Below are 23,841 nucleotides of genomic sequence, written 5' to 3'. Positions count from 1 at the left end.
CATTCCACTATCCTCAAACTAAATACGAGTGAGACCGCTCAATCAAAATAAATCACCCATTTAGACTTAAAAATCGAATAGTGTATTTATTCCCCCAAGACTAATCCAAACAATTTTTTACAAGCAAGGGAAGAGGATTGCGCACCGTAAGGAACATAGGAATATTCAAACATTACAAACTAGCGCACGAGATCAAATTAATGATACTTAATCGTAATTCTTTATACAGGGGAAAGAAGAACCACGCATCGCATACTAGCTCAATTAAACATGAAATTACAATGGAAACATGAATTCTTACCATATCAATATACATATTTTAGGTTCCTTATATGGTCCCAAAACACATTCACGATGTTCCCAAAATTAAACAGGGGCCCAAAGCGGTAAGGGTCAATCAAAAGTCAACCCATGGTCAAATTTCAAACTTGCCTAAACATTGTTATTTAAAAAAAACATACCAAAGTATTTCTCTCATCCCAAGGATTCATAAAAGTATAGTTTGATTTATCTGCGACATACCGTAGTTCTTGCGATACAAAAAGGGCAGGTTTTGTGGCCACACAGTGGTCAGAAAATAAACGTGCTTCGATTTCAATGCACCTGGTCTCAAATTTTTCGTCATGTCAAATAAGGAATAGTTGTCACCATTTATATAGGATGTTCGCTACCTAGGACACATCGCAAAATGGGTCATGGTCAATAGGTCCTATATCAAACCTGCACTGCACGGAGCCTATGGGGCTTGATGTTTATTGTCAGATTTTGGCGGTGACGAAGCATCCCAGCCAGTGAAAACGATTCCTTAATTGACTTTATTTTACGTGACGAACGATTTGAGACCATTTTCGTTGAAATCGGAGCACTCTTTAGTTTCTGAACCCTGTGTGGCCCAAAAATAGACCACTCCCTGGCTTCGACGGTTTTGCTTATAACTCAAGAACGGTATGTCGCGGATAGGTCAAACTATAGACAATTTTCGTATTTGATCACTTCGTCGCCGTTGGCGGCGTTTGGCTCTGCTAACTCCAATTTAGCGGAGCAGAAAACTTAAAGTGAGGCCACTGGATTTAATTACATACTCCCAATTATGCAAAGTTAATTGGCTAAGTAACTATAAGGACTATTTAGCTGAGACTTGGTACATATGTAGTACAAGTAAAATAGAAGTATACGTTTAGCATTTTGCTCATTTTATTCTGCATAATTAATTAGGGTTAATTTCTTGAAAAAATGAAATAAACACTAATAGTCTCTAATTAATTATGCAGATTAAAATTAGCAATATGCTCAACGTAATATACTTTTATTTTACTTGTACTATATATGTACCAAGTCTCAGCTAGGCAGTCCTTATAGTTACTTAGCAAGTTAACTTTGTGTAATTGGGAGTATGTAATTAAATCCAGTGGCCTTGCTTTCAGTTTTCTGCTCCGCTAAATTGAAATTAGCAGAATATTTTATTTATGTTCACCTTGATCTTGTGCTGAGTGTACATGGACCGTTATATCATACCTGTTCAGAGTTGTACTGAATATTGTTTAGGCTAGTCAAAATGGTTAACGAACAAAAGTTTGACATTTTTATCTCCTCATTTGACGAATCCGTAGATGAACCTCAAATATAACTTATATTACGGGAGAAAATCGAAAAATTTTAGGACACAATGCACCTTACAAGAGCAAAGAGTCAGGAATGTTTTAGGCTGTGGGGATCTTCATTGCTTTGAAAACATTGGGTTGAATTTTAAAATTAATTAACAAATAATTATAAATCACATACCTTCGGAAAATGGAGAGTTTGGAGGTGATACGTGTATAAAGTCAGAATCACCTTGGAAGCTCTTGAGAAAGAGGTTTAATACGGTTGTCGTATGTTGCAAATGATGTACAGAAATGAACAAATTTTAATCTTTCCTCAGAGTAGGGCAGTGTACATAAACATAGAAAAAGAACAGTGCATCCGGCCGGATTCGGCGACCTTCGTATTACCAGTACGACGTTCTAACCAACTGAGCTAAAGAGGCACGTTGGAGAAGAGCGGAAGGTATAAATATAGGTATTAGGTTTGAATGATGTTCGTCGCATTCCTAGCGGAAGGCATCAGAACTGCATATTTGTAACAAATAATACGAAGGTCGCCAGTTCGAATCCGGCCGGATGCTTTGGTTTTGTTTCGCAACGTTTAAGTGCACTAGCCTACTCTAGGGGAAAGATTCAAATTTGTTCATTCTATTAACCAAGAGAACTAAGTATAATAATTTTCGATTTTCAAAAATGTATAAAAAGGGGATCTCAGAATGTAATACGGTACTACTGTAATTGAAAGCGAAACTGGAACATAAGATATAGCAACTGATTTTGGCCATGAAATATCGGGTGAAATGAAATGATAATGTTCTTTTATTGTCAAACAATGGTTCACTTCATAGTATTGGTGTCACTTTTTGGATAAGTGCTTTTAAAAATTAAATTTGGAACACTAAATAACATTTTAACATTGTACATGACATAGCGATTAATATTCACGTACAAAAATAATATAATATGCATGACAAAGGGTAGATAGCACTATTTCTAGTGGACAGCAAACTACTCAATCATGTCATTAAAATGACAATTCTGATTGGTCATTAAGCTGCACACAGCGCCATCATCCCTATATCTTCGTGTCCTAAATTGCCGTAATAGTACGGCGAATCCTCACGTTTTTCAACAGCTACGCATGGCGATCTTGTTCGAGATAGGCCGAGCGATTCAGGCTAAGCATACCATTTACACGATATGAGATGCCACAGAGCCTGTCACAGAGTTTCTATTCTACGTTTTTTTCGATTTGCGCATTATCAGTACTCCATATGATATTGCCATTACAAGAAAATTGGATTTGTTGTCAGGTTTCCAATACACTAACTGGAAATACAATACACTAATTAGCGGGGAATGCTGTTTGCTGTGGATATATTTTACAGCATTTTATCCATAACGATTTTGAAATCGTTCATCAAAATTGTGATATATTCAACTGTTTGAGAATTACAATTATATATAGGAACACGTGTATAGAATATTAAATCACAAGTCTATAATACAATGTACATATCGATATACTATGCCACTTTCTTTATCTGCGTCAATAATGGAATATTGATTTCAATCGAATTGAATACATCTCTCCATTTTAAGTTTGTACTGCACCACTGAGCGATCTAGCGATCGATATCTAGCCAATCAGATAGGACTCCTTTTCTTGTGTTCGGTGAAATACCAATCGCCCGTCGCTCACCAACGGAGTATTAAGTTTATATTTATAATACAGGGTGTCGACACTGTGCTGCATGTAGCGTTAAATACGCTCTACGTAGCTATCCGCACGTTATGACACCAATGGCTTGTCATAGTCGTAAGGCGCATGGAGCATCATAGCGGTGTGGCCTGTCATAATTAGCTGGATGAAGATCAGAAGTGGGAGGAAGTGATACTGACATATAAAAAAAAAAAAAAATGACTGCTTCTTGTGATTAATTAATTTCCTTTTCAATTGAATACATGAATTCAAAACCCACCCAAGTCCATGGGAAGTGATTTTGAGAAAAAAATCCTTCAGTTAGATTTACCTGGTCAATATGGTAAGTTTTACGTGCAAATGAGTGGGTTAAACCGTATTAGGTATGACGATTAACATTTCAGGGACTTCGAAGTTCGTGGGGGTTCATTTTAAATGCTGGACTTGGTTAAAAGACTCAAATCCTGGACTTGAGTTGTTCTTTCATACATATGACAGGCCTATGTATAGCAACAATAATTTCCCATGCCTAACTTAATCTGGCCAAAGTATGGACTTGGGTGGGTTTTGTATTCATATATTCAATTATAGATATCATTTGAGAGGTCGAATGAGGTTGTCAACTCTGCTGGTGTAGCTGCCAGAAAAGGTAATCCTATTTTTATTGTTCGGCTCTGTAAACCTATGTCTGTCTGATCTCCGCTGTATTTCTTTCTCTAGTGTTTTCTGTTTTTGTCTATTTCAAAATTGTTGGCCCTCACCATAACATGATTAGATGTAATTTCTTTGTATTTAGGTACAAGTACTGGCAAGTACTACCGTGTGTTGTCCTGTTCATGCTGCAATGTACATTGTCGACCAACCAATGGCTGTAACTGTACGGCCTGCCAGAAGCTGCATAAAGATGAGAAGAGGGAGGACGTGAGACTTAAGTCTGCTGATGTACCTGCTAGAAAAGGTAATCAGCTCAGTCATGACAGTGACCTATAGAGCAGTGTAATACACAGTATCACATAATTCGCCAACGCAAAATCAGAATCAACTAAAAATTTGAAAGTGGTGAGAAAGGGTGTGAAGGAGTCAATTTACATCAGAGTCAACCAACCATCTCTCAACCGCGACGGGGGCCGATACAAGTTACCAAGAGTGTCCAAAAGGTCACTGATCATTACCATTACCATGATTACAAGCTTTGGGATGTGAATCAAGAAGAACCTGTCCTGATCGAGGACACTTGAAGTGTGACGTAATGAACTGGTCATAGACCTGTTGCAGCTTGTAGCGCCCTCCGTCCTTGTTGAGAGATGGTTTGTTGGCCCTGGTGTGTATGGCTTTCTTAACTCCCCTCTCGAACCAGCGGGGCTCCCTATCCAAAATTCGGACTTTGTCCAAGTCAACGTGGTGGCCTGGTGACTCAATATGGATGTGGTTGGAAACCTCGGACGAAGTGGTGCTTGGACGTCTGTGTTCTAAAAATCTGGTTTTAAGAGAACGTTCCGTCTCACCGATGTATGATTCTTGGCAGGTTAGAACTCGAGAGGGGAGTACAGCAACTTTATTAAATGACTTATTTATATTTATTACATATCAAATTGCCGTCACCTTCTTACATGTACATTAGAATATTACAACTTAACTATCAATGAAATGGTTATGCCTAGATCTGTACAGTGATTAAAAATTAATTCTAGTATAATAGTAGGCATACCACCTCAAAAATAATCGCAGCAGAAACACGTTATTTAATGTTCCTACATTATTGAGCTTTGTTAAAGCATCAAAAATCAAAAATCAGAATTGAAATCGGTCAATGCATTGTGATGTAGTGTCAATTTAAAGATGCTCGTTGATGGAATGAAATCCTGCCACAAATGGCTGTAATGACAAAATTGGCACATTTCGAGATTTTGAAGGTATATTTGGACGCTTGCTTGAAAAAGCAGCGTTAATGTAAATATCACATGTTAAATGCCTATCTTTCCTGACTTCGTTACAGAAAACAAAATTAAAAAATCTAGCATTGAATAATCATAATAAATTAACCAAATATACTATTTTAGCAATTTCGGCCAATCTGCAGACAAATTAAATCTCAAAAAATGACTAAGTTCAGCTAATTAATATGCAAAATTGATGCCAATAGAAAACCGTACATGATATAAAGGTGCGGGTTTTTTGCACACATATGTATACAACGTTCTTTCAATTGATAACAAAAAATACACAAAAAGTAATTAATTATGCAAATTAGGTAATTACAGCTAATTATGTATTTATGCTATTATTATGCAAATTAGGCATGAGTAATTTTAGGTTTTTTTCAATATTTAATGAACGTCTGTTCATTCATCATAATTTTTTTAAGTATGACCCTGTTATGAGGTTGAATAAATGAACTGCAGTTAATTATTTAAAAACAATACAAAAAAAAAAAAATTAAAAGTTTGACATTTTGACGGTGTCTAGAATATAATTTTCATTTTTACTGTAAACATGGTATGTGTCACCATTACTCAAAGCCAAGTCCGAAAAGTAAAAATTAAAATTCAGTTGCAATGAGACTTTAAATTAACATTTTGTCATCTGGATTAACATGGGAGGACAATCGGTAAAGTGAACAGCAATTTTACTTTACCGCGTATACAAAAATAGTATGGCCTTGGACACACACAATGGCTTAGAGCTATTGTGGTTTGGAAAATTACTCCCTAAAAAAAACATTGATTAATGTTTTGCTTCAACTGGTTTTAGGGAAGTGTTTCATTTGTTGTCGACGGAATTAATTTACATGCTAAGAAAGATTAGTATTTCAGCTAAATGGTGGTAGTTCCTTTACTTCAATAGGCCTATATTTACTGATTTATGAGCGATCTTCAAAAATCCATAAAAACAGGCAGTAGCTCTTAAACAAAACAATATTTAATTTGTGCGGACCCGATGGTAGCCTCGGAAAGTCTTCACACACCATATATTAAAAATTCAAACATTTTGGATAAATGAAGCACATCAAGAAGTTCATTTATCGACATGGATGTTTTCTAAAATTGGCCAAATTTGAAGCGCGCCCTTTTCAATTCACTGTTATGCTTGCATGCACAGTGTAGCAGAATTATTGTGCAGCCACTGTGACATACCTAATAATAGCAGGTAAAACAGGTAAATATGGTAAAAACTACAATTAAAGCGAAACACCTAAAACCAAATCCACTAATTCTAAAGCAAGTGACTCCGTGTATAGCAGTACCGACTCAATTATTACATTAATTACATTATAGTACCTCTTGCTTCTGTATACTGACTAATTTCTGCTAACATGTATAAACAAAAATGGATAGTTTTAAGCCTGGTTTTAAGCCTGTTCTCAATAGATTCCCATCACAGCCTGATCAATATAATATTGGCAGTAAAACGTTTTTACTTTCAACCTTAATCATGTTACTCAATCAACATTCCAAAGCTTTTTCAGGTCCTCTATTATTTGACCATTTTTGCCGACCTCGTCCAATCCAGTAATAACAGCTTGGCGTGTAGCTTCCCGTCCATTGCACTGTTTCCAAAAAAGTAACACTGCTCTCGCCTGATTATAGGGATCATTGCCTGCCTTCGATTCTTTCGCTTCTCTATCTCTTTCAATAATTCCAAGCTCATTGAAAAACTCTGCTCGCCTGTGCATTGATTGGATGACATCTGCTATCTTTGAACAATCCTTCTCCGTAACTGCTTGTTCAACTGTAAATAAGTTTATGACAAGATATAATAATAATAATAATAATAATAATAATAATAATAATAATAATAATAATAATAATAATAATAATAATAATAATAATAATAATAATACAGACTTGACATTTAATATGGAATATTTTTTTTTTATATTTCCAAGACTGGTCTGGACGGAGTCTGCATAAACCGCACGGGCTAAATATTAATTAGGGTGTGTCGGGAGATGGTGTAAAATAATTGTTTGATAGATAATGTGCTTTTCATAAGTTTACATAATGGTGCTCATAATGTAGTAAAATTGCCTAAAATGGCGGATTTAGGGAGTCTGAATTTGAGCTTTGTGGGGGACACAATTTCGGACTTCAAGCAACATTTTTCAGTTATTATCAACTTTATAGGGGTTTGAGGTGATATTTCTTAAACTTCGTCAGCAACTGGCATTCATTACAGCTGAAATACACTTGCAATGTACCAATTTATTTAACATGGGAGGAGCTTAAAAATAGGGCTCTTAAAAGTAGTACGTACTCAGATAGTTTGAATGCGTTCCACTTTTAAGAGCCATACTTTTAAAGCTCCTTCCACTTACAAAACTGGAATATTACAAGTGCATTTCAGTTCTGACGAACACTTATTGATATTTAGGTTCAGTGAATATCTCCTCAAACCTAAATAAATTTGATAATATCAGAATAATGTTGCTTAAATTCAGAAATTTTACCCTCACAAAAATCAGTCTCCTTAAATCCGCCATTTTAGGCTAATTCACTACATTATGAGCACCATAATGTAAACTAATGGAAAGTACATTTTATGTCAAATAATTATTTCACACCATCTCCCGGCACACCCCAATTAGTATTTAGCCCGTGCGGTTTATGCAGACCCCTACCAGACCAGTCTTGGAATTTTGCGAAAAATATTCCATATTAAATGTCAAGTCTGTAATAATAATAATAATAATAATATTATAAATAATAAAATTCAACAATAAACATTTTGCACTTATAGACATTATCAAATATTTCCCTAAAATGCCTAACTTTAGACGACAGCCGCCATCTTGGAATAATAACGAGCGAAATTATAATTCGCTGTAAGTTGCGACTACACACGTAAACAGCGATACACTATAGGTGTATAGCCCCCTCTATTACCCATCTGTAACGTTATAAATTCATTTAAACTCGAAATTGAGGGCGCTATGTCATTTTAATAATAATAATAATAATAATATGTGACGTGTCATGTCAAAAGGAGACACTTTTGAGCAGGTTATGAATTGTGAGGTTTTACATATCTTAAATATAGAGATATTTTGCTCCACAACGCCGTTTTCCCAAATGAATTTGGACATTCCTAAGCGAAGATATTGACTTCGGAAGTTATGGTATTATAAAATTGGAAATTGAGATATCGGCCTTTAAAAATATTATTGACAATGTTGAGAGTGGGAATTAACTTGAAAAACGTCTCAAAAATACAAGATGCCAGTTACATTCCGGTCTGAAACTATCAGACAATATTTTTAACATTAATAACATCACGAATTAGCAACAAACTCACATTGTGAAAAAATCACCCACCAGCAGATTTTTGGCTATTTCTCCATTTACGATCCTGCCCAAAGGTGTCTCCTTTTGACATGACACGTCACCTATAGGTATGGGTTTTAAAAAGCAACAGAGCAAATTTACATTTGTAAATTTGTAGGAAATTTGGCACTCACTATCTTAAATGCTGACAGAGGACCACTAAAATTTCTTTCATTAATATCACTTGACTCTAGAGCAGCATAACGATTCTTTTAAAGAGAATCAAAGACTTACGAGTTCCCTTCGGCTGCGTCTTGGTATTCTCCTGGCCTCCACCATCGGCTGTAGCCCCTCCTGTAACATGGAAGATAATAGTATGTTAAAACAGAATAAGCCTGGTTATCATACGCGGGGGAGTGGGAATTTTAATGCTGGAATCCGAAATTGTTGAGGTCTTGAATGGGTAATCTGACCTTTTTTTTAAGTTTTGAATTGAAAAAAAAAGGGAAAACTAGAGGCCCTCTCGTCCGCTCAGAAGTATCAGATTTCCAGAACGCGATGATCGATGTTGTTTGTCGATTTGTTTTGTCAAAACTCCTACTCCCCTGGCGTAAATATTGAACGGTCCATAAGTACAAACAGGTGAACCAGATAGAAATCATAAACATAATACATTGCGCGAAGTGATTTGAACAAATTGGCATGTCCCATGATGCTTTGCGCTACAGAGCAAAGTCTTGGTATGATTCATGTCAGTGAGTCATCTTCTTTTCCTGATGATAAGTTGACAGAAAACCATCTTCACGCTCAAACGCAAGTAGCTTATAGACCCTTCCACAGTAGCTCACAGTGTGGAAATGGCGTTACTTAAAATTCAGAATGGCATCTTGACTGCTCTGGATAGACGCAAAGAAGCCTTATTGCTTCTGAATTTCAGCGCAGCGTTTGATACGCTTGATCATCGTCAATTTGCATGCTGGATCGTTTTGAAAAGCGCTATGGTCTTCAAGGAAATGTGCTTATTGGTTTCGTCCTATATCACTGAACGTACACAATTACTTTCCATCAAAGAGATGCAGTCCGACCCCGATGTGCTTCGGTGTGAAATTCCTCATGGAGCCGTTTCTGACTCTTTGGCGTTTACTATCTTCATTGGGTCATTAAAGGATATGATCGCGGCTCATGATGTTCAATATACGACGTATATTGCCTACGGTGATGATAAACAGCTATATCTCACTTTTCAACCTCAAGATCGATATATGGCGGTTCGGAAACTTGAAGCGTGCATCAGGGATATAAGAAATGAACAAGTTAGTTCTCAACGACAGTAACATCGAACTCGTTTACTTATACTCCAAATTCAAGAACACATTTTCGGACACCTTCAGTCACGATAGGTGATTTCGTCATTCGTCATTCTCTACAAGCATGCAATCTTGGTGTTAACATCGACTCTGTCCTTAGCATGAGTAGTCACGTCGACAATCTATGGCATACTTTGATCGTTTGGTTGACTGATTGTGATATCCTATTATGATTTGACCGTATGATTTGGTACTGGTGTGTGCCTTGCCCTTTTTGTTAATATATACTTGTTTGAGTTGAAAAAGTTTAATATTAAAAACTTAATGAAGCTTAAGGTTACAAGTCTATGCCGACACTGAAAGCAATACCATCGGTGGCGGTACAATACCGCCCCCAAAGTAATCGCCACAGCCCAAAAACCAGACACTGTTTTATTTTGGCCTACCGACAATTAAGCGAGTTATTCTCTTTGACCTGTCGGTGCCGTTTGAGCAGAACATAGGTAAAGCCAATTCTATCAAACGTGATCGGTACGCTTCCCCTGTTTCCAACATTACCGACGCCGGGTATGATTGCTCGTTAATTGCCATCAAAGTCGGCTCTAGAGACTTGATCGACACCGACAACAAAATATGCTGACTCGTTTGTCAAAACAACTTAACACCCAAAAAGAATTCAAGGTATTGAAAGATCAAATCACCAATTCTGTTCTCATGTCATCTTATTCAATCTTCAACTCGAGACATGAGCCAAAGTGGAATGTCCAAGAAGTCATACAACTTTTTTTCCCGCCATGATGTATTCCTCATTGTTTATGTGTAGTTGCTGTTTGTAATAATTATTGTGTTTACCCTTGCCTGAGATCGGTATGGATCTCAGTTGATCTTGGGGTTGCATATTTTTTTCTTTTGATTAATAAAGATGATTAAATAAAAAATAAAAATATTATATCCCCTACCCACAAATAGAAATATAAGTACAGTAAATTCGTATCTATAGCCTGTTGATTTTAAAGTGTCATTCAGTGATTTACTTAACCGGACGATCATAAAAACATCCAAATTCATATTTTGGTACCTTCGTCATTGTCATAAATGTGCTAACATAGACTGGTAGTGGTCTATTTAAGACAAAATAAGGAATTTACATGAATCTGTTATTTATATATATGTTATTATATAAATTAGCTACATGTATTTGAATAGAACTTCAACGTCGTGAATAGTGCTGTTTTCTTCGTTTTTTGCCCAATTTGTCATTTTCAGAAATATCAAATGACAATTTGAATGACTTATCCTTTATTTTTTTACACTTGCGCTGGGATCACTAAATTTTCAATTTGTCTTTATTTTAACTTACCAGTCTCTAGTGCCTTAAGTTTCTTGTACAAATCTATTCGCTTCGTTCTCAAAACTTCCATGAACACATTGTACGAGTCTTCAGATTTTTCCATCAGCAGCTCTAATAATTTTACAATCTGGGGACCACCTTGCACTTGTGCCGTAATTTCGTGTTTGTTAGTCATGGTTATTGCGTGTTTGGCGACAAGCGTGATCAGGACATCATTGACTGCAAGGTTATTCGGTAATATTTCCATCGCCCCGATGAGGACATCTTGAAAATTAGCCATTCCCTCCTGAATTGAGCCTGCGCCACAGGAGAATAAAATGATAAGAATAGAATGTAAAAAAATAGGATAAATGTCATGTCTTTTGTTTACGAAGGACTTTCAGTTTTCTTAAGAGTAACATTATCAATAATCTGAGAATCACAAAAACAACCCCTAAACTCTTTTTCGCGTCTGGCCCCAACAGCTGTTATTAAGTCAGCAACTAGAGCTACTGTGGCTCAAGAGCCACGAATATAAGGTGGTGTCATCTGACCTCATTTGACCTTTAACATCATCTTGACGCTTTCATGTTTCTCTCACATGAATCAAGGATGATTTTTACCAAGTTTATGCACAATCAGGCCCATTTCAACATTTGACCTCGTTTGACCCTTAACCTTGGGTGACGTCAGGTTAACTTTCATACTTTTCGCAAGTGTCAGTGATCATTTTCCACAAGATAAAGCTTAATCGGAGCAACTTCCAATTTGACCTGACCTGTGTGACATTTAAAGTTTCATACTCCCAAAGTGTCAGAGATCATTTTCCCCGAGTTGCAGCCCAATCGGATCAAATTTGACCTTACCTGTGACCTCGGTTGACCTTTGCCGCTTCATACTCCCCAAGTACCGTGGATTGTTATCCCCGAGTTACAGCCCAATCGGAGCAACTTTAAATTTGACCTGACCTTTGACTTCGGATGACCTGTGCAGTTTATACTTCCCAAGTGTCAGGAACCATTTCCCCGAGTTACAGACCAATCGAAGCAACTTTGAATTCGACCTAACCTTTGACCTCAGATGACCTTTATGGTTCTATACTCCCCAAGTGCCAAGTTACAGTCCCATCGGAACAACTTTAAATTTGACCTGACCTTCGACCTGGGCAAAGTTTAACACCCCACTACCCATCTAATCTTTAAAATCTTATGTGAGATCCATGGTTAGCTATCTTTCCTACACCACACCACTAAGCGATCGCAGACACGTCCGGTTTGGTCTATACTGTGGATAAGATAAGTGATTTAATAATACTTTGGTAATTTCACAATATTTACTTTTCACCTTCTTGGAATCAATTCAAGTTGTGGCTTGTCCTCTATAAATGTCACCGTGCCTAATGATGGCTATTCAATCAAATTTTACACACAGATGTTCAAAGCCAAATCAGGCTAATTTTAACATTTGACCTCATTTGACCTTCAACCTCGGGTTGACCCTTAACTTAACTTAAGGCTTAAGCTGTGGTACAATATATATAAAGCTTGGTCAAGTGGTTCTTCTGACCAAGTTTGGTGGTCATAGCATGCAGGAGTAGCAGAATCTTCAAGATTTTCACTAAATTACCCCAAATATCCGCTATATGACCTTTGACCCCAATCGGTGAACAACTTATATCAAGCTTGGGTCAGTGGTTCTTATGCCCACGTTTGGTTGATTTTGGGTCACGCGCCTGACACTAGTAGCATTTTAATATTTTTCACATAATGACCTCTAATAACCCCTACACGACCTACACAACTTAGAAGGAGCTTGGGTCAGTGCTTCTTGTGGCCAGGTTTGGTCAAGATTGATGCAAGCGTCTGGCACTAGTAGCATTTTAAATGGTGGTTTGCAAAAGAAGCAGAATATTTCTGTGCTCAACAATAACCACAGATCGTGTGGTCGACAAGACCCAAGTTATTGGATGGCGAATGCTGAGATCATTGACACTGAACAAGAACGATTCACACGCTGGATAAAGGAGGCTCATTTAGGAGGCTATAGGGGCACCATGTATAGAGACGATGGACAGTATCAGTTATCTCATATGTTGATGAATTTCTAAAACTGGGATCAAGAAAATCTCATGATGGAAACTCAACTGGCAACACCAATACTTGCGCTGGAGATACATCTAGCGTCGGTTGCCACTAGGAATCACTGATCATCAAGTGTTGACAAAGACAACAGTGTTGCTGAAACGTACACAACATGTTGAGACCATTTTCATCAAAATTTAGTTTTTTTTTCTGTGTTTAACCCCAATAGAGCCCAAATTCCAGCCTTTGACTTTTGAATATATTGTCATAGGTTTTAACCAAATCATTTTTGAATTTTGACCGCTGTGTAAACTTTGACCCTGAATTTATAGGAATATCCAAGGGTGCTTAATGGGCACCCATTACATTCTTATTCAATATACCTCAGATGTCAATATTAAACTAAAACAATCATGCTAGTCATACCCAAGTTAACACTCATAAGAAAGTTCTATCCGACTACCATGACTACTGTGAAATTCCTGCACGATTGTTTCAGAGCAGCCTGGATAACCTCTAGTTGGCTGAGGTAACACTTTACTCTTCAGCAGTTATAGATTATGGTAACATGTCCATAGTCAGCGTCTACTAGGGAACCCATCAAGCCAAAATGGCTCTATTTAGAATCTATGAGTAAAGGTATGACCATACATAAGATACACCGAGTAAAAGATATGGCAGGTGTTGTAGGTCAATTTGAATCTACTGCATGTCACAAAATCAAGCAAATGGATCATTTATCAGGCAAAAACAATTTTTATTAAAGATACATCATTCTTGCCCATTTTACATGACCCTGAAAGTCTCATCAAAATTAATATCATTGTGATTCAAGACGATGGTAACCTTAATATTGTTGCACAAAACAAAGTACTTGAACCGTTCGCGTCGCTATAGTCTCTAACACTTTGGTGACAAATGAATCACCTTTGCTCAATAATATCAAATAATATAAACGGTACAAAGGTAACGTATTGTGAGAAAAATATTCAGAATCACAAAGGTGAATTAGGCAGAGAAGTAGCTAAGTGTGGTGTTAAATCCACGGCTATATTTTGTAAACATCAAATTTTGTAGTATTATGAATTATTTTCGATTTATTTCGATATCTTGTTTTTTACCACGCCTAAATACAGAGAACACAAATTTAAATGAAAGCGTATGTACTTACCAAATTAACATTGAATTCAGATCTAAGGTGTGGTTAATACAATATAGAATATACGACATACGAACACGACTTGTTGTCTAGTTACACATGTACATGAACATATTGCAGAAGGCACAATAAAGTACCTTGCGGAAAACTAGCAAAACGATCTAAGCAATATTACACAGAACTAAAGGGTTCAATGAGTTTCAAAGAAAGTGCTATGAACGTCAGTAAGTCGAAAAGTTTACACAAAATTCAGTTTCAATTTCAATACCCGGCCCAAAGTGTATAATTCTATGATTATCGGGTATAGTGATAACTTCAAGAATCAGTAAAAAATCAGTATAAACAAAAGTTGATTAGAATAGTTTATTAACAAAATTATGAAAAATAATTTATTGCATTTGCCAATAACTGTCAAGAAGCCCCACTAACTTAAGGATGGTCTTAACCCTGGAATTATGTGAGGTCAAATGTTTTAGAGACAAAATGGTGCTTTTTTTATTAATTTTTAAAAACTAGATAAAAATATATAGGAAGATTTTTTTTTATTTGTTTTGAATTTTGACCAACTTTGAAAAAATTTGCACCAAAAATGGTCAAAAGTGCTAAATTTCCAAAAAAAAACACATAAAAGGCCTAATTTTTGGTGAAGTTGGTCAAAATTCATATCTTTGGCCGTATTTGGTTAATAAGTCAAAAATGCAGGCCAATATCCAAATAACAAAAAAACGATTTCCTCGAATGGAGTGTCTATAGATGTGTTCCAAAAAATGAGGAAAAACTGTGTTTTTATGATTTTCACCAAAGTTGTGATGTCACATCAATTTCAATATAATACTTTGGTTTATTTAGTTTACCTTACCAATCTGACAAAATAATTCAAAATAAAATATAAATTAATGGATGGAGTTTAGAGGTGGAAGTTATCCCCCGGGGATTTGACATTTGACCTTTTCACCTATAACTCAAAAAATGTACTCGGAGATAGGTACTTTGAATCCTTATGACAAGAGCAAGATTTGACAAATTTTTTAATTTCACCCCTGCATAAGCGGCCATTTTGTATTTATGCAAATTTGGCACTGGTCCCGCTTGATTTCCGCACATGTATGCAAATCATTAATGGAACATGGAAATACCTTGGGTTAGTTTCATATCTTGGAGCTTGTCAGTAACTTCAGTGTTCTTAGGGCCTTTCTTCACGTCTGGATATCACGAAAATAAAACACAAAAGTGAATAGAATAATTTCACGATTTGAGCAGAAATTGATGTTGGAAAAGCGCTAAAAATACAGGGTTATACATGTACAGGTCATAACTTAGTTATAATCCCTAACAATAACCTCAACCCTAAACTAACCATAAACATAACCATAACTCTAATATAATCCTAACACGTATCCTAACCCTAAACTCCCTAACACTAACTTGACTGCTAACCATAACCACAACACTAGCCTTATCTCTAACCTTAATTCTACCCCGTAACATAAATGTTCTAAACCATAACTTTAACTCTTTGGACTAAACGGGCTGTTCCCAAATATAGTAGTACGTCGCAAATATAGTAGTACGTCAATTGTAGCCCCTTTTGAAGTTCACATTACAATATCAACGCCTCTTAAAATGAAGCAAGTTCAAAAAGAGAACCGCTCCCATCCAAAGAAACCTATGCTCGGAGATTTTGGACATTGTTACAAATACCACACGCTTCAATGAGCTGTTATTCATAACATTTGGCGAGGAAGAAGGTAAATAAACACAGTCTTCGAAGGAAAGTGTATAGAAAATTATTATATAAATTATTTTGCCATAAACTCATCAGACTCTGATTAAATGGGGGTGGAACTAGTGGCGACTTTTTAATTTGGCTGTGTTTATTACTAAAAAGCAACAAATGAATACCTACGAAAAAAACTAAAATATGACACCGGTCAAAGAAGTTGTCAAATAAAACCAGGCAGTGAAAAAAATAAAATTTGCGTTTAATATTAGCCCAGGAAGATTTATGGGTTTGAAAGGAATAACAGTTTGATTCTTCGCGCCGAAAGTGTTTACTTCTGAATTGACCATGGGGAATTGAAGAAAATTCTGAATAATGTAAATTATATTTACCTTAATTTAAATATTTATGATACTTTCATCAAAACAGATATTCAAGCGATGATAGTGTGTAATATAAAAAATAAATAAAATGTCACTATTTTCTGAGAAAATGGTGTTTTTAAACAAAATTGATAGTTTGTTTTCTTTATAGAATGGTGATAAATTGACAAAATATTCTTCGGTATGGGGGCGTTTGATAAAATTCCTTTGAAAGGAAAGCCTGGAAGGAAAGCTTAAGCAATAAATATACGTCAATTATACGTCAATTTGAAAATATCAGATATTGATCAAATTCCTTTATATAAAGTGCCGTGTCTGTCATCTTTTATTTTGGATCATTGGTTCTCAAGTGCCAAGATAAGGAGCTCAGAAGGTGAACGGGTGTCGGTGTAGATCGTGGAGTGTCATGGTTGGGCAAGAGGTGTCATTGAGATTAAGTGGGTGTTATGGTGGGTCAAGGGGTGTCATGGTTGATTAGGGGTATTATAGTTGGTCAATCTATAGTTGTTTTTGACTTCTGTGGTCAAAGCCTAGTATGGTTGGTCAAGGGTGACATGGTAAGTCAAAGGGTTTTATGGTGGGCCAAATGTGTCTAGTATCCTGCTTATAGTGCAGGACATTCAAAAACATTGTAAACCTATTGCTATGGTAATCATGGTAATTAATACTGTTGCATCACTACTTCTACGGCGAATTCCGCACATATATATACATTCAATGCTGTTTCACATCCAGTAGCTTACCAGTCATTTCAGTCTTAATTTCTTTGACCAGATTGTCAAAGTTGTCTTCCAAACGTTGATCCGACGTTACATCGTAGTAAAGACGGTCTCCAAGAAGTATGCCCAACCATCCATCCGGGTTATAGTTTTCATATTTTAATGGGATAATTCGTTTCCCTATTCCCTTAGCATAAATAGCTTCTGTAGACAGAGAACATAACTATTATTGAAATCACAAGTATGAAAATTACAATTATTTCTTAAAAAGAGCTCAAATTTGTGTCCTATATAATATAGTAACCAGAAATGTTTAAAAATCTAGAAAGAAGTTCAACCAAATTGAATTAATCTCAGTCAGTTGGAAAAATATGAATTATGTAATTGCCTGTCGAGGGCGATGTGTCTGTTCTTGTTTGTTTTTTTTGCGTGATGAAAAGCAATTTTCCAGCGTGTTAGTACCAAGGGGCTTACCAGCTTTGCAGTTCCTACTCTCTTGGTACTTCTTCGAATAGCACATTAAGAACACATCTGTATCTTCTACAGCTTTTGCCAATCTGTCAGCCAAACCTTCACCAGCTGTATTATATATACAATGAATTTTAGAAACACATTCAAGACAATTGCAACACTAAAATTAGATCAACCATTTACTCTTGTAACTTTAGCGGGTATAGTCTAGGGGCTAAATCTCATACGGGCATTGAGTTCAGGATTTCGTTCAACACACATGTCTACCAATATTTGATACCATGAGGTTTTAGGATAAACCCTATGGATTACTGCTAGGGAGTAGTGGACTTAAATTGTAGGGTACGTTTTTCACTAGGAGGTCACGAAAGGTCACATAGGGGTAAACATTTAAAATACTTCGATCTTGTTGAAACATATATCAAATTACTCGTCTCATGACAATGATTAAAAAATGCATAGTTTATGTTATCGTTCTGCTACAAAAACCTCAATTTTAGGCAAAACGACATGTTTTTCGGTTGTACGGGAGTAAAAAAACCCCAGCTTAGTGCGAGTTGGGCAAAAATGGTGGCAAATTGCTCATCCTGATATCCAAGAAACGGTATCTCAGTCATGTCAGTAAGTGAACACAGTAAATAAGCAAAACTATTCTTTTTCTGATTACATTTAGTTACACAAACATTTTGCAACCATTTTTTGCCCAGATCGGAGTAAGTTTAAATTTTGATCCATGTACAATCAAAAACGTGTCATTTAGTCTAAAAATGAGGTTTTTGTAGGATATAACTCAATAACGATAGGTCCACCAGCCACAGTGTGAATTGACATAAATTTGCACACAAAATACATGATTTGGAAGCATTTCTGTGTTAGGTTTACCTGTCAGGGTTATGGTCTATCATAATTACTTAATTATACGCAGTGGCGTAACTAGACATTTTCATTTTGGGGAGGGGGGGGCAAGCGGGGCAAACATAATATATGAGGGGGCAGGAATCCAGCACCTTTTGGCGACAAAAGAAGTTTATGGTACAAATGCTCGCGAAGCGCGCGAATATTTTTTGGCATATTGAAGCTAAACTGGTGACATATGGTAAAAAAGTGGAATAAATAATAAATAAATTTGTGTTTTTTAAGGTTAAATTGACCAGATATGAGGTTAATTAATAACTCTCAGAAGTAGGCATACTTTAACTTTTTCAGTGGGGGGGGGGCAAACAGGGGCAAGGGTTCAAAATGGCACCCCTGCCCCCCCCCCCCGCTGGTTACGCCGCTGATTATACGATTGTAAACAAATTATAATGATATTTTTGCTAATACAATACAATAACCAAACTGCAATAAGTATGTATACTGTTGATTGTCTCCGTTTGTATTATTTTAATTTGTTCCCTCGAGAGTGCATCTACCTGTAGTTACAGAAGTATATGTTTGTTTTATCAACACGCTGTTTACAAACGCTTATACGGAATAATGCATGGTTAAAATTGTACAACATACGCTGTTCAGCAATATCTTCATCGTCTATCCAAGCTGAGATCCCCACCGCCTCGAGTTTATCTCTGAGTTTCAGCATGCGTTTTTTGGCCCCCCAGTTGTAGCTAATCATGACGTCACCTGTTTAAATGTAATATGGAAACACTGTAGTCACGTATGACAAGCCATGCATCTAAAATGTCTCATCACTCTGGAACTTTGCTTAGGTATGCTTAGATATGGTGCTTTCCACATCTTTTCTGCTCAGTTTCTGCTTCTTTCGCCATCTTGGCTGATATGATGGCTTCTTTAGAATGGCCACTGGGGAGCCAGTATACGATCAACTTAATATAAGAACTTTTAATAGCAACCGAGGGATGCGAACATCGCCAGAAGTAGCGGCCAATCCCGCGTGAAAAAGGGATCCCCAGTGGTCATTTTGAAGAAGCCATGAGCCAAGATGGCGAAAGTCTAAAAAACCCAGAAAACCTGTGTAATTTTTGGATGTCAATCAAAAAATCTAACCTAACATAAAAATTATATCTCATGTTATTTGTGCATGTCATTTTCACATATTTTGTCATTATATTTTGTCATCTATGTAAGTTTTATTTTGTGTTTTTTATAATCATTTGTATTCATTGCTACACCTCAGAATAAGGACTGATTTAGCTTGATGACAGATATAATAGTAAATGGGCTTTTCCATATTACTCAAGAAGTAAAATTATTTTTGTGAAACCTAAAAAAGTAAAATTAGTTTAACTTACGTTTTGATGAAGAGTGTTCCGCCATACCTGTAAATGTAAATTAATATCACATGATAGTATTTTTGTCCTTAGACTACGTACATTAATAGTGGGTATTATCATATATACATGAGCCGCATTTGACAGAGAAAATGGCCGAAAGTATTGCAACATTGTTGAAAAGGAAGAATACTGCAAATGTAAGTTGACGATTCATCCAATATTCTATCGATTTCAAATTACGTACTAGATGGCCATGTTCTTTGCAGCAAAAGTGTCAGCAAAACAGTACAAAAGTACACTGGAGCAGACAAACAAAACCAAACAGACAAAACCAAAACTACAACCGACGATTCGAACCAGTTGAGATTTCAATGTAATTAGAACATAATTTTCTTCCTTTGTGGTGTGTTCTCACAAAAAGCATGTGGACTCGGACCAGAGTCCTGACACTCCAAATTTACATGGCAAAATGGCCCATTCATGGTATTATCATTTGATATGACGACCGATTCTAGGAGGCACTCTTAGAGACAGCATATTTTAGGTAGTGTCCGTCTACAAATTACTAGAGACGTTTACACCATGGTGTGATAAGTAGTCGTTTTCATATGCCGAATTCAGTTATCAGAGTAGCTTCTTCCAATTAGCAAACTATTCTATAGCCTAGGACCAAGTGTTAGAACATCAGTGATTTTATGAATATCAGTACATGTTTATGAAAAAGTTGTCAAATGATCTGGGTAAAACTCATATGAAATTTGTACATCAACATACCCAGTTAGTTATTAAATAATTGGCATATATTAAGTTAATTGTATTTTTGTGATAATTCTTTCGGGGTCCCCGTTTTATATACTCCCTAATTCTTACTGCTCTTTTTTGGAGCTTCAAAATTCTGTTGAAATTATAAATTAGTTATTAGCAGAGCGCCATAATATGGTAAGATTAATGTACAGTACAACTGATACAGGCTTGATTTTAGTAAAAATAGATTTAGTTTGTTTAGGACACCAATATTCCTAGAATAGTGTTACTAATGTTATATGTAAGATTGGTTTTGCTGTCATTCAAGGATAACTTGTTACATTTAAACCAGTTAACAATATCCTTCAACTCTTTATCACAAAACCTCTGAATATTGTTATCAGAAAGAAAAACAGTTGTGTCATCTGCAAATAATATAATAGATAGAGTTTGTGATGTTCTGCTGATGTCATTCATATATACAATAAACAGTAGTGGCCCAAGGATGGAACCCTGTGGCACCCGAAACTTAACACTGGTATAAGATGAATTTATAGGATTACAATAATTGATATCTCTGAATGTGCAGGTGCCCAGTGAGCACCCGTTATATTGTTATTATATAATTATACATCAAGCACAAAAAATACATACAATATTCTACCTGACTATTACTAGGGGAAACGCGCATCAATCATCAACATTGTGCAGATGTACCCTTATCCGTGGATAAAACTTTATTCTGAACAATATAAGAACAATAACATACCGAAATCGTTTCGTTTAAATCACCACCTGGATAAGGAAGACTTGTCTGATGATTGCTCTGGCCTCTGTGGACAAAGCAACGAAATTATAATGTAATATACAGTGATGTATCGTTCAAGTCCGGACTCAAGTTCATTTTTTATGGACTCGGTTCGGACATAGACACAAAAAGATTCGGCTCGACTTAGATTCGGACACAAAAAGACTCGGAATTAAGGCCGAGTCCGGTCCGAGTCCAGTCAAATTAAATGTATATGGTTGTGTTATAATGTCTAATTGGATCTAACTTGATCCTAAATTTCATGGCTTTACTTATTTGCCCTATATTTTTCTAATCACTTGTATGTCATATCCCACACATATAACAAATGATTTAAATTTATATGTCATTTTATTACTTAAAATCTTAAAACTCTGATTTAATTAATGTGTGCACAATTGATAGATTTTCACATCTGATCAGTCACCCTACTCCCTCTGTTTGTTAGCTTCCCAAGTGGACTACTGACATTGCCTTGCGGTTAAGATTTTTAACACGGGACTCTATGGAGAGTTAGGCCAATTTCTGGCCTAACTAAAATTGTCCATGATGTAATGCATCTTTAAATGGATCTGCCTTGTGATTGGTCGCCCATACCTCGCTATGGTTTAAATCGTCTGGGCCCGCGCCATTACCATTAACTACACCGTAAACAACTGCCTGTGGTATTTGCGGCGCTTTTGTGTTGACGCGAAAGTTAATCTCTCATCAAACATCTAGCGCGTCCATGCTTAGTACTTGTGGTTAATGGACTGATAAACAAGTATGCTTGACAGTGTGTTTTTAGAGAGCAAAGTCCAGGGTAAAGTTCTGCTTACAATTCAAAGTTCATAGTCGAAATTTCGGAGATTCCAAAATCAGAATTGTTCAGTATTAAAGTGAGCCGTTATAATTATGCAAGATAATGTTGCATTCAATTACTTTTATTGTCACTAATCGTCTGATATTTTTAACTCTTTATGACCATTTTACTATTGAATATTTTAATTTTAATAAACATCAGTATAATTTTGAGTTCAACGAAATGGGTTCATCATGACTAATAATAACATATTTTTAATAAAATTCGACTATGGCATAGTCTAGACTTGAACCGGACTCGAGTCATAATTTTCTTGGGCTCGGACTTAGCGCCCAGGACTTGGACTCGACTGGCTCCGACTCAAATATAAATGGACTCGGTTCGGCTCGGCTCGCACTCATATGAGGTGGACTTGGGGACAAGTCTGATAATATCTAGCATTGGCGTTAGAACATTCACTAAAATATGTGACGGGATGCGTGACCTTAATATAAGAACATATATTAATATATTTTGCAATAGCTTTTCACCTGGACTTCTCTCCAGAATCTCTTTCTCAATAGCTCTAAAGATGAAACTGACTTCATACAAGTATCACCTCAAGAAACTCCATGTTTTCTAAATTCAAGACCAAAAAAGATCTCGCACAACATATTACCGACTCTTTCAACTGACTGCAACGTACGTTGTGTTCATAAACATTTTCTCCCGTAAGATAAGGGGGTCAACCATATATATATGTATTATCCTTTAATTCGATCTAAAAAGTTTCAAACTTTTATATCGCTCGTTAACCCTTTGTCTAAAGGTAAATCCAATTACAGCATAACTGTGAACAGAAGATGGTACATACTTACATTCCAAAACTAACGAGCGGATTACATACACCACAGTTCTTGATATTTGTTGAGGATCTCACTAGTTACCGTCTAACTAACAAAATAACTAACAAACATTAAACGACTTTCAAGAAGTTCAGGTTCAATAGATTTTTTGAAAACCCGAAGCTTGTTTGTACACAAAGTTTAATACGTATCGTGTCAAGCTTTCGAGTTTCGATTTTCATGAAAATTATTACCAGTGACTTTAAACATAACTATTTTGTCAATTAAGGGTACACAATGTATTGTTGGTCGAAGCAGCCAAAAAATTGATTTTCATTATCTTAAGGGATCTGGAATGAGCGTTTTGAGCGTTTCGACAGTATTTTTTGTGGGACATGAGAGCACATCAGACATATCGAATTGCATTCTGAATACGAAGAATATCTTTCTGATATCAAATAATTTTCATTTTTTGAAATTCACGATATAATACAAATTTTATGACAAATTATTAAAATTTGATATTTTTCACATTTTTGATATATAACAGTCCTCGAAGTGAATTTTATAAATCTAATGACATATTCTTAAAGTGTATGTAGCTGGGAGGAAAAGCCGACGATCAATTGAAAATTTTGACCTTTCATGTTGAAGATATGGATTGTTTTCCCAAAAGGCCTAATTTTTTTTGGTGTTTTGGGAAAAAAAATCCATAT

General features: G+C 36.0%; 1 protein-coding gene across 2 annotated transcripts; it reads right to left on the bottom strand.

Moving 5' to 3' along the window:
* Positions 1 to 1,393: 1,393 nt before the first annotated feature.
* Positions 1,394 to 23,257, bottom strand: LOC140157026 (uncharacterized). 2 transcript variants are annotated; one of them, XM_072180086.1, is made up of 10 exons: positions 23,159 to 23,257; positions 21,461 to 21,524; positions 19,966 to 19,992; positions 19,220 to 19,336; positions 17,720 to 17,824; positions 17,270 to 17,449; positions 15,560 to 15,625; positions 11,214 to 11,501; positions 8,841 to 8,900; positions 1,394 to 7,014 (listed from the first exon to the last, which is right to left on the bottom strand). In XM_072180086.1, exons 3-10 carry the CDS (start codon positions 19,988 to 19,990, stop codon positions 6,725 to 6,727), a joined length of 1,131 nt encoding a protein of 376 aa, XP_072036187.1. In that variant the 5' UTR covers positions 19,991 to 19,992; positions 21,461 to 21,524; positions 23,159 to 23,257; the 3' UTR covers positions 1,394 to 6,724. The 2 variants fall into 2 exon arrangements, with proteins under 2 accessions (XP_072036187.1, XP_072036188.1); XM_072180087.1 differs by having other exon boundaries at positions 23,155 to 23,248.
* Between the last annotated feature and the right edge of the window lie 584 nt (positions 23,258 to 23,841).

The sequence above is a fragment of the Amphiura filiformis genome, chromosome 7 (genome assembly GCF_039555335.1).
Source record: "Amphiura filiformis chromosome 7, Afil_fr2py, whole genome shotgun sequence".
NCBI lineage: Eukaryota > Metazoa > Echinodermata > Ophiuroidea > Amphilepidida > Amphiuridae > Amphiura > Amphiura filiformis.
Note: the sequence above shows the minus strand (reverse complement) of the source record. Positions and strands in the feature narration are given on the sequence as shown.

What these genes read in the sequence shown, in the direction of transcription:
- LOC140157026 (XM_072180086.1), bottom strand. Translation starts at nt 19,990, where the DNA reads ATGGCGGAACACTCTTCATCAAAAC. An exon ending in GGAACACTCTTCATCAAAAC is followed by an intron (nt 19,337 to 19,965) that starts GTAAGTTAAACT and finishes ACATTTAAACAG; the next exon opens with GTGACGTCATGATTAGCTAC. An exon ending in TGAAGATATTGCTGAACAGC is followed by an intron (nt 17,825 to 19,219) that starts GTATGTTGTACA and finishes TATATAATACAG; the next exon opens with CTGGTGAAGGTTTGGCTGAC.